At 52.1% G+C, this 16,938-nt stretch overlaps 1 protein-coding gene across 11 annotated transcripts in view; it reads left to right on the top strand.

Annotated features, from left to right (window-relative positions):
• KATNIP (katanin interacting protein) overlaps window positions 1–16,938 on the top strand; it is a 202,281-nt gene that overhangs the window by 113,986 nt on the left and 71,357 nt on the right. For all 11 annotated transcript variants that reach the window (XR_013814939.1, XM_079796318.1, XM_079796326.1 and 8 more), the window contains 2 exons: window positions 301–568; window positions 7,079–7,210. Coding sequence is in view for 10 of the 11 variants with exons in the window: in XM_079796318.1 (XP_079652444.1) it covers window positions 301–568; window positions 7,079–7,210 (400 nt within the window). In the remaining variant the exon portion in view is untranslated. The remainder of the gene's footprint in view (window positions 1–300; window positions 569–7,078; window positions 7,211–16,938) is intronic.

The raw sequence follows: 16,938 nt of genomic DNA, 5'->3' as shown, positions 1-16,938 counted from the left end.
CTCACATGCACACATACATGTGCACACACATACATGCACGCATGCATGCACACACATTCTTAGTGGCATGCCAGGCATGTGAACAGCACAGTTAATACTGTAAACACTCTTCTGTTCAGAATTGCTTGTGTGTCCCTGCCTTTTGTTTTCTTGTCTTCAAAGTGATGACAACACATGGGTTGAGATGATTTGGGTAAATGTTAGTTTGGCGGGGATATTTCTTTGGTTCTAATGATCTATTTCAGATGATTTTTATCAAAGTGACATATTTCATTTCTCACTTTTCTTGACCTTTGGCAGGAGCTAAGAAAAAGCCTAGAACTTAGTGTAAATCTACAAAAGAAGCAAAAGGACTGTTCCAGTGACGAGTATGACTCCATTGAAGAGGATGTGGTCTCTGAGCCCGAGCCTGAGGACCAGGCCCTGGTGGGCAGTCCCAGACATGGCGCCCCTCTTTCCAGGGGGGACTCCATGTACAAGGATGTTCCTGAGGACCAGGAGACGGCAGGATCCCCTCCCCGGGGCCCAGACACCCTCGTGGTGCTGGAATTTAACCCGGCTTCCAGAGGTAAGCTCAGCCTTGTGTGGTGTTTCCTTGTCTTTGGTGTCTCTACATCCAAGAGTAGGACTTAAGTTTCCAGCCATACTTTGAGTTCAGCTTGGATAGACCGTCCCACAGGCCAGAGAGATGTATCAGTCAGGTCTCTGCTGGTTGCAAGAGGCAAAGGCCTAAAATGACCCTGAAATTCCAGGTGGTACATGTCTGGCAGTTGTGGGGGCTGCCCTGTGCATCGTGTGATATTTAGCAGCATCTACACGCCAATTGGCCTAAGCAAAAGGGACTGTGTTGGCTTGGATAACGGAGGAGTCCAGGGCTTAGCAGGACTCATTCCTCTCCCCTCCCCTTCCCTCCCTTCTCTCCTTTGCCTTTCCCTCCTCTGTTCATTCCCTTCTCTTCTTCCCTTTCTCCCTCTCACCTCTGCCCACTTTTGTCTTGTTTTGGTACAGTTCTCAGGTAGGCGCTCCGCATACTGACACAGAATTGAGACACTGCTTCTCATGGCTTTGAAACTCCATCAGAAAGTGGATTTTTCTTCCTAAAAGCTCCTGCAAAAGTCCCAGCCCTGGGTTTTAAGCCCACAGTGGGTCACATCTCTGAGCCAGTTACTATGGCTGTGATTGGCCAGGTCCAGCTATGGGTGTGGTTATCACCACCCAAACCACATGCACTGATAACAGTTTCCAAAGGAAAATCAAGGCAGATCTGAAGGCGGGGAGAGCCTGCTGGGCAGAAGGAAACCACAGCTGTCCACAGAGGAGGCTTTTCAGACAGTACCCGGGAAAGTAGAGTGAAACGCAGTGGGCATGGGCCGGGCCTGCCTGCTGCAGTCCTGTTCTCCACCTTGGCTGGCGGCTGGCGGCCTCTCCCCCTCCTGCTGGGGTGCCCTATCAGGAACCAGATTTCAAGCCCAGCCAGGGGGCAACATGAGTGAAGCTAGGAAGAGAAATGGGGGATGTGTGAATCAGGCACTGTATTAGTCCACTCGGGCTGCCGTGACAGACCACAGGCCGGGGGGGACCGCAGGCCAGGGAGACCACAGGCCAGGAGGACCACAGGCTGGGGGGACCACAGGCCAGGGAGGACAGAAGGCTGGGGGACCACAGGCCGGGAGGACTACAGGCCGGGGGGAGACCATAGGCCGGGGAGGACAGAAGGCTGGGGGGACCATAGGCTGGGAGGACCACAGGCCCGGGAGGACAGAAGACTGGGGGACCATAGGCCGGGGAGACCACAGGCCGGGAGGACTACAGGCCGGCGGGACCACAGGCCGGGGAGGACAGAAGGCTGATGGGACCACAGGCCGGGGAGACCACAGGCTGGGGAGGACAGAAGGCTGGGGGACCATAGGCCAGGGAGACCACAGGCCGGGAGGACTACAGGCCGGGGAGGACAGAAGGCTGGGGGACCATAGGCCGGGGAGACCACAGGCTGGGAGGACCACAGGCTGGGGAAGACGGAAGGCTGATGGGACCACAGGCCGGGGAGGACGGAAGGCTGGGGGACCACAGGCCGGGGGGACCACAGGCCGGGGAGGACAGAAGGCTGGGGGACCATAGGCCGGGGAGACCACAGACTGGGAGGACCACAGGCTGGGGAGGATGGAAGGCTGATGGGACCACAGGCCGGGGAGACCACAGGCCGGGGAGGACAGAAGGCTGGGGCAGCTCCAACAGCAGCAGGAACCTATTTTCTCCCGGTTCTGGAGGCTACAAGTCCAGGTGTTGACAGCGTTGGTTTCTTCTGAGGCCTCTCCCCTTGGCTTGGACACGTCTGTCTTCTTGCTGTGTCTCCAAATGGCTGTCCCTCTATGTGTGTCTGTGTCTTAATTTCCTTTTCTTATAAGGACGCCAGTCACATTGGATTAGTGCCCACCATGACTGACTTGTTTTACCTAAATGACCTCTTCAGAAGCCCTGTCTCCAAGCACAGTCACGTTCTGAGGTGCTGGGTGTTAGGACTTGAACATAGGGGTTTTGGGGGGAACATAATAACAGGCAGCCACACCCAGGGGTTGATGTACCAGAGAGAATGTTTGTCCCTCAGACGTGTGTCTCTCACCTGCAAACCCCTCGTGGGCTGTTCCCTCGGACTAAATCACCACATTTCCTCTCCTCTCTACTCTGAACCCTGAAACTGGGCTCCCTGTTTTCTCCTCAAGACTTAGCTCAGAGGCTGCCTCCTCCAAGAAGCCTTCTTTGCGCTCCCAGCACGCCTACTCTCAGTGCCTCCTCTACTCCCACAGCATCATCATGGTGTGGGGCTCGCTGACCCCAGCTGTAGGGCTCGCTGACCCAGCTGTCTCTCTCCCCTGCCCATGAGCTCTGCTAGGGCACAGGCCAGCTCTTACCCTCCACTGCATCCCGCCTGCAGCCCTCACCTGGCACATTCCAGCACTCAGGAAATCTTTGTCAAACAAATGAAGGAGCTGTGCCCACTAAGCCTCCTTGAGGCTTCTGTGTGCCCCCCCACTGGGTATGTTGCTGTCAGGAGGTGGGGGGGCTGGGGAGGTCGGGAGGTGGGGAGGACCAGGAGGGGGCTCTGTCAGGAGGCTGACCAAGCCCCCATCCTGGAAATGGAGGGGGAGGGGTCATGAAAGTCACTTCCGGGTGTGAGGACCAGCCCCAGAGGGAGAGCTGGTGGACCCTATGCAGTGTGAGAGGGGTACTGTGGCCTAGAACAAAGAGGGAACTTTACTTTCTTGACAGTTTACCGCTTTTCACAGTTAAGATTTCTTGGCAGGCCCTGCATGGACCATGGTGATGTCTGATCTGTGAGCACAGAGGGGGCGTGCTGTGTCCTCCTGCCACCACAGCTGCCCCCTTTCATCAGCATCTCTTCGTTAGCCCCCTCTGGCGGCTTCCTGAGCCCCAGCAGGAGACAGATGCCCTGAGAGGAGCAGGAGGGAGGCCCACGGCCGGCCTGTTGTCAGGTCTCTGCAGACCCCCACGTGGGGCTGGAGTTCTGAACTAACCCTAAGCTTTTACTCAAGATCAGTCAGCTGGAATCTGGAGAGATGTGCTTGTTCTGGGCCATTCATTCATTCATTCATTCACTGGACACACATCTTTCCCAGGCAGGGTGCTGGGACAGCTGGCCCAGTCCCTTTTCCTACAGCTCTTCATCCTAGCAGGGAAAACACATAAATAACAATTGCCAGTATTTCTCCAGTTCTTATTAACATGACCAAGCACTATTCCAGGGGCTGCACATTTAGTCCTTCCTTTAATCCTCACCACAACCCCAGGCAAGGACTTGTTTTACAGACGGGGAAGCTGAAGCACAGAGCGGTCACGAAGCTTCCAAGGTCACAGCTAGAAGGGGTGGAGTGGGGTCCAGTCTCCACACTGTGAGCCCAGAGCCTGCGCTCTTCACCACTGGGCTAAACAAATAAACCAGGTGGTTCCAAAGCGACAGCCGGCCCGGAAGTCCCCCACCCTCTGGTTTTCCTTCTGAGTTGTGAGACAAATGAGAGAGAGGCACGGGGCTCTGACAGAAGGAGGGCGAATTACTGCCTTTCCTGCTGGTAAGAGCTGGCTGGGTGGCTATTAGGGACTGCCCCCTGAAGCAGACAGACCCCTACCATACAGATGTTGGCGGACGGGACCATGGCGGCGTCAGCGTGGCAGCGGGAGGCCGTGTGCCCTGAGAGCGGTGGGGCGGCTAGAATAGGGAGGAGGGTTGAGCCCTGATGGTTTCCCGCCCTAGACCCAGCCCATTTGTCCTCCTTGTGAGTGAGGCAGTGAGTGAGCAGCACAGGGAAGGGCAGACGTCATTTTCTGATAACGGGGAAAGGGGAGGGCGGGGTTAGCTGAGGAATTCAGAGCCCTGGAGTTGTGAAGATTCTAAAACAGGCCACTGGTTGGGGGTGGGGGCCAGAGAAGCCTTCCAGGAGGAGGGGGCGTCTAAGCTGGGACAGGAATGAGGAGGAGGAAGCAGCCGTGGGAACAGCCTCCCATGCAGGGAACAGCAAGCACTAAGGGCTTGGAGAGGGAAGAGCTGGTGTACCCCGGGACAGAAGAAGGGCCAGGGAGCGTGGTACAGATGAGGCCGGCAGTGATCCCAGTTCCTTTCCAAGAGGCTGGGTCCTTGGAGCCTGGGAAATATCCTTCCCAGACTTCTGATGGCTAAGGCAGGCCTCCTGGCCACAGTTTCTACAGGACTGTCTATGCAGAGGAGGCGGACTGTAGATAGGGAATAAAGTAGTTAAGGGCAGGGCTCCGAGCCAGACAGTCCTGGTCAAATGCTGGGTCATCGCTTGACCTTGAACAAATGGCTTGGCCCCAGAGTCCTGCTCTGTAATAGTATGTATTCGTTTCCTTTGGCTGCTGCAATAAATTACCATAAACATGGAGGCTTAGAACAACACAAATTTACTGTCACAGTCGTGTTGGTCAGAAATTTGATGTGAGTCTCACTGGGCTGAAATCACAGTGTCAACAGCGCTGTGTTCCCGCAGGGGCTCCAGGCAAGGACCTGTTTCCGGGCCTTTTCCAGCTGCCACAGGCCCCGCTTTCCTTGGCTCAGGCCCCTTCCTCCATCTTTAGAGCCAGCAACGTTGCCTCTCTGTGCCTTTCTTCCACAGTCACACCTCCCCCTGGACCTCCTCTTCTGCTGCCCCTCGTGTGTGTGTGTGTGTGTGTGTGTGTGTGTGTGTGTGTGTGTGTGTGTGTTCTTGTTGTTATTGTAAAATATACGGAACGTGGAATCTACTATTTGCATCATTTTTAGGAGCAGCTTGCTGTTAAGCACACTCACATTGTTGTGCAGTCATCACCACTGTCTTCAGAAGTTCTTCCCAAACTGAAGCTGTTCCTCTTCCAGGCACCCCTGTGATCACAGTGGGTCCACTGGGATAATCCGCTATGATCGCCTTATCTTAACCTTAGCTGACTAGCCCGGCTCATTCCCCTTTGCCACGTAACCAGCATGTTCACAGGTTCCAGGCTTGGACGTGGCCATCTTTGGGGGCCATTATCCTGCCCACGGTCTATCTGCTAGGATGGCTGGGGGGCAGATGAGACACGTGTGCCAAGGACCTAATGGTGCCTGGGCTCTCAAGAGCCTGTCGCTCTTAACCGTCACCAGCGTGTTTTCAGCACTTGGGGAGCCAGTCTTGTGGGCATTTGCCCCATGCTTTGTCTTGCCCCATTGGACACAGGGGGTTGTCACACACTGGGCTGCGTTGGGCACTGGATGTCAGGCCAACAGGGAGCAGCTACTGCAAAAGTGCAGAGAAACACGGGCCCTTCTGAAGTCAAGAGGAGAGCGGGGAGGGGTTAGGGCAAGTCTGACCTACTCCACATAGTCCCCAACATCTTCCCTGAGCTCCCAAGAAGCCTGCGGGACCCTTGATTCTGGGACTCCCTTTCCTTGGGGCCACCGTGAGCCCCAGGACTTCCTCTGCTGGTACATATCACATTCAATAGGTACTTCCAGGTCTCCTGCCTTCCAGGCCAGGGGTCCAGCCTCCAGTGCCTAACTCTTCCCCTGCCTGTGCTTCATGCTGTGCAGCCACTGCCTCCCGCCCGGTGGTCCTCCTCCTTCTGCTCTGACTCTTTGCTGGCTGAGGCCCTGGAGCCCTTTTCCCTAAACTTGAGCCATTTGCAAACCCTCTTCACAATTTTTTGCCATCTCCACAAACTGCCTGTTCGCTGTTATTTAGCCAGAACCTTTCTTTTCTCCTTCCCTCCCCTCCTTTCTTTTCTTCATAATTCTAGGATTGTTCCAGCAGTAATGCTCGTGAAATCAAGGGTTGATATGATGGTTACATTTTCCCCCACACACATTCAGGCATATAACTGCTTAAAACATTGTTTGTCCATGTGGCATCTGGAATAATCTCCTGTCCCACCAGTGGTCCAGGTGCCCCGCTTTGGGAAACATTGACTCTAAAGTGTGGCCTATGGGCCCTCACTGTCCACTCACCAGCCCAGGCCCCAGCCGCTCACCTGCCACATGCCTTCCAGCTGTCAGGCCTTCGCACATGCTGTTCCCTCCCCAGCTTTGTGTCCCTGGTAACATCCTAGACACCTGGGGACCTCATCTCAGAAACACCCAGAAACACCTGGTACCATCCTCCAGGCTGCATGCTCTCATGCCCTGGTCCCAGAGCCCTCCGCCCCGGCCCTGCTCGCTGCTCCATCCAGCCATCCTTCCCTTGCAGGCTGTAACGTGTGCTTTACTGCGTTCTTTCAGCTCCAGGGGCCTCGGTTGCACCATTATTTTATCTGCCATGCTGCCAGTTAAACCCAACACCTACTCATAAATGTTAAAATTTGAGAAACTGAATATTTCATTTATTTGCCAAAATGCATGGTGGCTTTCAGCAAACTTGTCTCGTTGTCTGTGTTATCCACATCTCTGACTCAAAGCTAGCATGGTGCCTGGCAGGGGGTAGGGTTCAGTAAATGTTTGTTGAATGAATAAATGAACGAACAAATAAACAGATGCCTGAGCAGAATGTCCCAACTCTGCTTGCACTCTGTATTTGACATATAAACTATTGTTTTCCTACAGGTAATAAAAAGGAAAGGAATTTGTCTGCTAAGCGAAAGGACAATGCTGAGGTCCTCATTCCCAGCAAACCAGAGCCAAACCTGACTCCCCAGACCCCCATTGTGTTCCCAGACCAGGAGAGGCCATGTTCAAGTAAGAATTCTGGGGGCCCCCAAGCAGGGCGGGGCCAGGGCTTGGGTCCCTCTCAGTAGGGTGCTGTGATGGAGGAGGCCTAGCTTCATTACCCTCTCGGCCAAGGTCTGAGCTGACCTTTTGCAAATGTATTATTAGTCAAGGTCTCCAGAGAAACAGAACCTATGGGGGCGGGGCGGGGCCGTGGGGGAGAGAATAAGGAATTGTCTCATGCAGTAATGACGGCTGGCAAGTCACATCTGCAGGGTGGATTGGCAGGCTGGAGATGAGGGAGAACCAATGTTCTAGTTCAGAGGCCCTCGCACAGGAAGGACCCGTGCTGCAGAGGAAGTCCAGAGGCAGTCTGCTGGAGAATTCTCTCCTCAGGGAGGGTCAGTCTTTTTGTTCTGTTCAGGCCTTCAACTGATAGGATGAGGCCCACCCACACCATGAAGGGCAGTCTGCTTTATTCTACCAATTAAAATGTTAATCTCATCTAAAATCTCATCTCAGAAACACCCAGAGTTATGTTTGACCAAATACCTGGGCTCCCCGAGGCCCAGAGGAGTGAACACATAAATATCACACCTACTTTCTTGTTCTATGACAAGAAATTGAAAATTTATAATTGAGATTTTATTTTTCAGTTAATTTGCTTACTTTATGTGGGTAAAAATACATGCAAAAGGCACTAGGTCCTAAAGGTGCAAAGGAGCTTACGGCGGAGAGTCAGTCTGCTGCTCTTCTAATGAAATGAGAGGCTACACTGAGTATGTGACCCAGCCACCGTCGCAAGCTCTTGGTTATATCCTATGCAAGCAAATTATATATGTCATTTATGTAAGCAAACCGTATAAGTAAATTACAGTCCTGTAACTAGCCTTCAAGGTAAGTCCTGTGATTGTCCCCATTTCACAGACATGAAATTGAGGCACAGGGCAGGTGATTCACACAGCTGGAAAGTGGCAGGTGGAGGCCTCCATCGCCGGTGGAGTAACTTCACTGCTGTGTCCCTAACCAGCAGACTGCACACACTGAGGCTGCAGAGAAATCATTTGCCTGGTACCCTGGGTCAAATCCAGTGGCTGGAGTGGCTCTGGGTGGTAGGGAGGGGGGCACTTGCTTCTGGTTTCTATGACCAAAGGATCACAAAGAGCTCAAGGCATCCTGGTCAGGAATTTGGGGCCCTGGGGTGTCCTGGGCAAAATCCAGCCCCAGCCAGCCAGCCCTGTTAGACAGGCTGCGTCAGGGGCCCTGACCTCTGTGGCTGTGGCATTTCATTAATGTTTACTGGGGAGCTGGAGGGACTGTTTCCTGCAGGGACAGGCCCAGTGACCTGTTGGTGGGAACCAGCCCCTCCCCCACAGTCATGGTCCAGAGGTGGGCCCTGCACCTGAGCCTGCGGCCTGAGCTTGGAGTTTTTCCCAGCAGCTCAGGGCAGATGGAAGGAGGGGGAGGAAATAGCAAGAGCTACCACTGACTTAGTGAGCATCTGTTCCATGCTGTGTAAATATTGTCTTGGTTTGGATTTCCCCAGAAACAGACTCCGAGATAGGGATTCAAGAGCAAGTAATTTATTTGGGAGATGGCTCCTGGTAGGGGACGGAAAGGGAAGGAGCCAAAACTGGCTTCATCACCAAGCAAGTTAACTGGGCGGTAGAGTGCCACCTGGCTGGGGAGCTGGGGGCAGGGCTGAGCACAAGTCCCCACATTGGTCGCTGCTCCCACCCCGGGGGCGAGGCAGCTGGGCTGTACACACTCTCCCTTCCCTCGGGTTGTAGGCTGCTTCTGGGTGTGGACTCCAGCTCTCTGGCTCTGAGTGCCAGCACCCAGGCATTCTCTGATTAACCCTATCACAACCCAAAACCCACCTGGGAGAAAAGACTGAACATGACAAGACATTTTAGATGACAGATGATTAAAAAAAAAATAAAGTGTCTGTAAGGCAGAGTCTATATCAGGGATGGGGAGCATCCATTTGGTCTGGGTGAGTTAATTAAATGTTGCCCCAATATAGCAGGCTAATTTTTAAGTTGATAATTTTGTATGGCCCGCGAATGATGTTATAAATATGCCCTTGGCAGAAAAAAGGTTTGCCATCCCTGGTCTGTATCAACCCATGTAATTAAAATGTCCATATGTGGGTGATGCTTAGGCACAGCCAGATCCAGGTGATTAAAGTGTCGGCACCTGCCCCTCTCCAGCTCTCGGCTCTGCACTCTTCTCCGTGCCCTTCATTCTCTGACAAGCGCACAGGGGTGGTGCGATGCCACCAGCAGCTCTGGGCTCACAGCCCACCAGCCCAGCAGCCCTGGCGGAAACCAGCATGGCCGACTGCAGCCTGACCACCTGGTGCAAACCCTGCCCTCCACCGTCTTGCTCTGTGACCTTGGGCAGACTCCTTAGCCCAGTGGTCGGCAAACCACGGCTCACGAGCCACATGCGGCCCTTTGGCCCCTTGAGTGTGGCTCTTCCACAAAATACCACGGCCTGGGCGAGTCTATTTTGAAGAAGTGGCGTCAGAAGAAGTTTAAGTTTAAAAAATTTGGCTCTCAAAAGAAATTTCAATCATTGTACTGTTGATATTTGGCTCTGTTGACTAATGAGTTTGCCGACCACTGCCTTAGCCTCTCGGGGCCTCATTCTCCCCTCCCCCACACAGGGATGAGAATAACACCCTTCTGCAAGTGTTGCTATAAGGTTAAAGGGCTGGGTAGATAGACTGCTTCGAGGAGCCCCTGGCTCTGGCCAGGGTCAGCTGGCACTGTTCTCACAACTGTCAGCAAAGCCTCGGAGCTGCTTCTCGTTGCCTGGCTTAGGTCCGGGAGGTCCTGTGAAGGAGACACTGGTGCTGTCGCAGAGGCAGAGGGAGTGGGTGACAGGCAGCAAACTCTCAGAACTTCCTTATGGAGACTGTTACCTGTTCTCCCATTTCACAGATGAGGAGACCAGAGCTGAGGACATGAGAGTTACTTGCTTAGAGTAACAGACAGGACAGCGAAGCCAGGATTCACACCCAGGCTTCAAGCTCCGGGCTCTGACTAGCTCTGTCAGGCTGCCTGCCTGGGGCCGTCTGGCCACAGGTGGCTTTGGAGGCACCTGGGTGTGGAGCCCCTGGCAAGCTTAACTGTGACTCAAGCACAGTTAAAGCTGCAGGTTTTCAGTTCAGTACACGAGCCCTGGGTTGGGGAGGTGAGGTAGCAGACCAGGGCTGGCAGCATGTGTCCCAGGGATGTGCCCTGGTACATGGACAGGGCCAGCAAGTGAGGCTGGGCCTCAGGGCCCAGGCCTGGGGCTGTAGGTTAGGGCGTGCTCCAGCTCAGCCCAGTCCACTCCTGGGTGGGCTTGGCAACAGGTTGTCGTCTTCTCAGACCTCACCAGGAACCTGGGTATTGAGCACCTACTATGTGCCAGCCCTGGTCCAGGCCCTGGTGATCCAGTGAGCAATACACTGACCCTGCTCTCATGGCGTTTATGTGTCAGTGGGCAGGGATAGATAACAATTATGAAGGTGGGGTAGGGACGATACTACCAAGACAGCAACAGGGTGATGGCTGGACATCTCCGAGGAGGAAAGACTTGAGCTGAGACCTGAATTATTTCAAGGACTAGTCCTTTGTAGAGGGGAAAGCCTGTGCAAAGGCCCTGAGGTGGGAAAGAGCTGCTCAGTTAGCTCATGAATCAGAAAGAAGGCTGGAGGGTGGAGCACAGGAAGTGAGTGGAGGGTGGCTGAGAGGAGGTCACAGAGGTGGACAGGGGCCAGAGCACACAATGAGACCAGGAGAGGGACCCGGTGCCAGGCAGACCGCTGTGGCTTTGCAGATGGGGCTGCCGTGACCTGGTTTACACTGTAACAAGATCCCTCTGGTGCCATATGAAGCATGGCCTGTCGGGAGCCAGGGTGGAAGTGGGGTGACCAAGGAAGAGACCACTGCAGAGTGGAGAGAGTGGTGGCTCTGAGTGTCACCAGTGGCTGGACTCCGGACAGTAATGGGCTTGCTGAGGAGTCCATTGTAAGCATGACTAGTTGTGACATTTTATCCTGAACAACCTGGGGCAAGAACCTGGGTGGTGGGGAGCTTGCTGAGACTTGGCTGTGATGTGGGGCCCTGGCTTGTCACTTGGCTGGGAAGGGCTCTAAGTCTGTGCCACCAGCAAAGGAGATTCAAGCAGCTGGAGTTGGGGTCTGGGTCTGACCCTGCAGGCAGGCTGGGTCTCTGGTCTGTGTGCTGCCTCTGCTGGTGCCAGTGGGAATGGCAGGAAAACCCAGCCTGCAGGCAGGGCAGGGTCCTCACACCCATCACCACGGAGAGCCAGGATCCAGTGGGCAAAGTGAGGATCAAGCTGGTTCCTGGGGACTTCTTGGCAAAACCCAGAGCCTAGAAAGAGGCCTGATGGGGCCTGAGGAAGGTAGGGTGGGAAGGGACTCACTGTCCAAGTGACATGTTGACAAGGGCATGTCAAGGTCACAGCAGCTGATAAGGTTAAAGAGCTGTCGTGTTTGTACATAGGTGTCAGGTAAATCTGGTGAACTTGGCATCTATCCGTTTTGGTCAGGTGAAGAGCTGGGAGCTGGGAAGGAGAGAAGGAAGGGGCCACGGGCAAGCTGCAGGCCAGGTCCCTCTCGGAGCTCCACGGTGGAGAGTGTGGGTGGCAGTCCCCTGTGACGTTGCTGCTACACCTGGGCCGGCTCCACTGACTGCTGCTCACGTTGACAAGACACCAGTCTGTACTGCTGGTGTTCACTCTGAAAAAATAAAAATGGCTTTTCAGAAAGTTCCTCCAAAACAAGTTGTCAAAAAGAAATGGAACCAAGGTATGTGGGAGCAGCCTGGCGGTGGCCAGCCATCCTGCTGGGCTTTCTGGGACTTCTGTCCTTCATGGCAGGCCACCACCACCAAAGTTTGCCTGTCTGAGTAATAAAAATGAAGAACCAGCATTCACAAAGCTCCGAACCAGCTCCCAGGCCATGCTCTGTACAGGCAAATGCAATCTTGCATTTACTTACCCAAACAACCTGTGTGGTAGGTACCACTGTTGTCAACACCATTGTACAGAGTAAATCCAGGCTCAGGGACAGCCAGTAAGTGGTAAAGCCAGTGTTTGAACTGGCTGCAGAGTCCCTGGTCTTGACCTCTCCACTGCCTGGCCCTTCCTGAGCCAGCTAACATGTCGTGTGCTTACTATGTACTCACATCAGCCTAGTCCCAGCAATCACACCTAAACACAGGCTTGAGGCATTTGTTGTGCTTTTTCTAATGCTCATTAATGTCCTACATAATAATCCTATGTAATAAAGAGGTAATATGCAAATTGACCATCATTCCAACACACCAAGATGGCTGCCCCCATGTGGACACAAGATGGCCGCCACAGATGGCCGGCAGGAGAGGGCAGTTGTGAGCGATCAAGCCAGCAGGGGAGGGCAGTTGGGAGGGACCAGGCCTGCAAGGGAGGTCAGTTGGGGGGCGATCAGGCCTGCAGGGGAGGGCAGTTGGGGTGACCAGGCTGGCAGGGGAGGGCAGTTAGGGGCAATTGGGACGGCAGGGGAGGGCAGTTAGGGGTGACCACGCAGGCAGGGGAGGGCAGTTAGAGGTGACCAGGCCTGCAGGGGAGGGCAGTTAGGGGCAATCAAGCTGGCAGGGGAGCAGTTAGGCGTCCATCAGGCTGGCAGGGGAGTGGTTAGGGGGTGATCAGGCTGGCAGGCAGAAGCAGTTAGGGGCAATCAGGCAGGCAGGCAGGCGAGCGGTTGGGAGCCAACAGTCCTGGATTGTGAGAGGGATGTCCCAGATTGGAGAGGGGAGGGCAGTTGCCCCCCACCCCCGCATGAATTTCATGCACCGGGCCTCTAGTAAATATATGACTTAATACTTAATATTTTAAAAGTTAAGCCCTGTATCAACTAAAATCATTTGGAATACTATATCAGTTTCTTAGGGCTGCTGTAACAAAGATCCGCAATGTGACTGGTTTAAACAACAAGAACTTATTATTTCCAGTTCTGGAGGCTAGAAATCCAAGATCAAGGTGTCATCAGGGCCATGTTCCTTTTGAAGGCACCAGGAAGAATCTGTTGACGGCCTCTCTCCTAGTGACCTATGGCAGCATAACTTCAGCCTTCACGTGGCACTGTCCTATGTGTGCATCTGTCTCTGTGTCCCTGTTTCCCCCTTTGATAGGGACACAGTTATACCGGATTAAAGCCCACCCCAATGACCCTATCTTAACTCAATCATTTGCAAGTACTGTATTTCCAAATAAGGTCATAGGTACTAGGAGTTAGGATTTCAACATCTTTTGGAGGAGACACAACAACCCTTAACACATGTTCATATGCAGCATTTTGAGAAGTAGAACTTAATTAACTAATTTCTAATCTGCCTTTCTCCAGATGGTATGTAGTGCAAGACTTTAACAAGTACTTGAGCAGATGAGGGTGAAGAAAAAACATGAGAAAGAAAATAAGATGAGCACTCTGATCGATGCCTGAGGGGGTCCCGGTTATGACTCTGAACTTTCTGGCCAGCATGGCAAAGAAGCATGCATTCACATAAAAATGCATGTTGCTTGGTCCATCTCATATAAACCAGATTGCCAGTTGTCCCTGGTACTTGGTTCTTAGAGCAGTTTGTCCATCTGTTCTCTTAAAGAGGACACTGTTTGAGGAAGTGGAGTCTTCATTTTGAAGGGGTTTGGGGCTCAACCTTTATCTGTTAAGTATACTTGGCTCCAACATAAGCCAAATTTGAAGAAAGGAAAGTTGAAAACCACAGCATTGTCACCACCCTCACACTGAAAAGGGATTACAGTGGTGCCAAGTGTAAAGTGAGGATTAGTTTCTAAAGGTCACAGAGAGTGCAGGTGGCCAGAACCCAGATGATGATCCAGTGCAGCACATAGGGCTCCGTATAGACACCACCATACAGACACATCACCTCTCAGCAAGCCTAAGAGAGTCTCTTCCCTCCCTTGCCAGCCTGGTCACCCCTAACTGCCCTCCCCTGCTGTCCTGGTAGCCTCTAACTGTCCTCCCCTGCAGGCCTGGTTGTCCCCAACTGCCCAGCTTCCTGGCTGAGCCCCAGTGAAGCAGTCAGCTTTGGTTAGGGTCTGGGTTGCAGGGGAAATGGGTCTTTTTAAACACTGGCGTTATGCTGAGGGCACTGGGATGCTGACATCTCCAGAGGCATAAGGAACCTGAGACTTCCTGAGAGGAATCAAACCACCTCACCCCTTTTCAGGCAAAGTCTGGACTGCTGACATGCTTTACCGTCTATCAGTAGGGGTTATCTTTTTGGTGCATACAAAAATCATCCTTTTTGCCTCTTCCTGGCGAACTTAACCTTTTATCACCAGGTGTTGTCTCTTTTTCATTCTAGTAATACTTTTTGTGCCCTAAAGTCTACCAGCTTTCTTTTGGTTAGTGTTTACATTGTGTATCTTTCATTTTTTCACTTTTAAACTTTCTCTTCTAAGCAGCGTGTAATGCTTTTAAAATTTTTATCCTCTAACAATCTATGCATTTTAATGGGCACATTTAGTCCATTTATATTTAATGTAATTGCTGATATATTTGAGTTTAAATCTACTATCCTATTTGCTTTTTATTTGTTCTGCCTGTTTTATGGTTTTTTTTCTTCCCTTTCTTGCCCTCTTTTGAACTGATTACTTTATATTATTCCTATTTTTCCTCTCTATTAGCTTGTTAGTTACACATTCTTTTATTATTCTTTTAGTCATTACCAAAGATTGCAACATGCATTCTTGACCTATTAGAGTCTACTTTAAATTAGCAAGTTTACTACTTCTCATTCAAGGGAAGGAACTTACAGCTCTGAAATTCCATTTACCCTCCTCTCAACTGAAATGCTATTATTGTCATGCATTTTAATTCTCTCTACATTATAAACCTCACTAGATGATGCCATCATCATCATTTATTATTTTACACAGTCAGTAGTATTTTGGATTTTCACACAATATTAACCGTTCTGTGCCCTTCACGCCTGGCTCTTTCCAGGCCACCCTGACTCAGACGTAGCCCTGACTTCGTCACCTGGGCTTCTCAGCTTCCCAGCTTTGCGGCAGCTCTTTTCAGAATCAGCAGTACCTTAAGGGGAAACATCTTCCCGGGGCTGGGTTCACGTCTCTGAGTTTCTGTCTCCAGCCTGCCGTTGTCCTTATAATTTGTTATAGCCCTGTTTGCTTTCCATGCCTTCAAACATATCTTTTTCCAAACAGATTGTTATAATATTTGGTCCAACTTTTCTAGTTGTGCTCCAGGGAAGAGTTGGTCTGGGTTAGCTCACCTGCCATTACCAGAAATGTAACCAATTGCCTGTACTCTTTAAAGAGGCATTTCTCTCCTTGCCCCCTTTTCTTTGGCCAAGGTGATAAATTTGAGTTGTGTCAATTAAATGTGCAATTCCACGAGAGCGTAATTCCTTTATCACTGTAGTTGTCCCAGCTGCTAATGAAAAGGCCTCATGTGCTGCATTACTCTGGTCTCTGTCCATAAGCCTCCCAAGAAACTTCTGGAGACCTGTTATGTTCTTGAGGGAGAAAGAACATCAGTCTTTAATGTGGAAAGTTTCTGTCCAAGTTGTCAGAGTGCTCTAGAGAAGTGATATATTTGAACCAGTTTTCCCAGACAAGATGCCAACCCTAGAAATAAAGTAACTCCCCTCAGTGCGAGGGAATTCGAAGACCCTGACAGGCCTGCAGTTAGCATTTCTCCCAGGAAAACCTGTAGCAGAAAGACCATTCCGCCAAGTCTTATATTTGTCAGTGTTCATTATTAATAGCAAGTGACCGAAATCCCAACTGGCTGAAGTAACAAAGGAAAATATATTGCTCATAGACCCGGAAAGTCCAGGACTCTAGATCTGACCTCAGGTGTGGTGGCATCCAGGTGCTCAGATGATTCTCACCAGGAAGCTGTTTCTTTATTACTTACCTCTATTTTCCTCTAGCCCAGTAGGTCTCAAACTTAAATTGTGCATTAGATGTTTTTTGCAAAGCAAATTAAAGCACAGATTGTTAAGCTCCAGCCCTAGTTTCTAATTCAGTGCCTAAGTACTTTAATTCCTAACAAGTTCTCAGGTGATACTGATGTTACAGGGACCACACTTGGGGACCCACATCTCTAGTCTCAGGCATAGCCTGCAGATGGCCCACAGTGGCGCCAGGCTCCTTTCACTGGCTTAGCAACCCCCAGGGAAAGAGACTGCTCCTTTTCCTAATAGTTCCAGTAGAGTCCAAGACCCAGCTCTCCCCCGAGCCGTCTCCAATCTCCGTGGTCATGGAGAGGAAGTTCTCTCATTGGCCAGGCTGAGCCAGGAGTGGGGTCAGATCTATCCAAACCACAGAGACTGAGAAGAGTGTGTATGTGTGTGTGTGTGGGGGGAGGGGACGGGGTGGGGGGCGTTTCCTGAAGGAAAACATGGATGATGCTCAGTGCAGGAGCTGCTCCCTAGTGGTGAATGCACTCCCACAGTGGGAGTGCTGCTCAGCTGACCAATGGGCACCAGATGGCCAGCCGTGAGCCTCTCCAGATCAGGATTGACTGGGCGCAAGCCTGCAGCAGGCACAGTGGGGCCAGGATGAACGGGAGCGGCATGGTGCCAGGCTCGGGCTTGGGCTCCTCCCCGGCCACGTGCCTCGGCCCGATCCCTGCAGGCCACACCGAGAGACCCCACTGGTGCATGAATCCGTGCACCGGACCTCTAGTTTCATATAAAAATTAACTGCAC

Source organism: Cnephaeus nilssonii (assembly GCF_951640355.1).
Source record: "Cnephaeus nilssonii genome assembly, chromosome: 2".
NCBI lineage: Eukaryota > Metazoa > Chordata > Mammalia > Chiroptera > Vespertilionidae > Cnephaeus > Cnephaeus nilssonii.
Note: the sequence above shows the minus strand (reverse complement) of the source record. Positions and strands in the feature narration are given on the sequence as shown.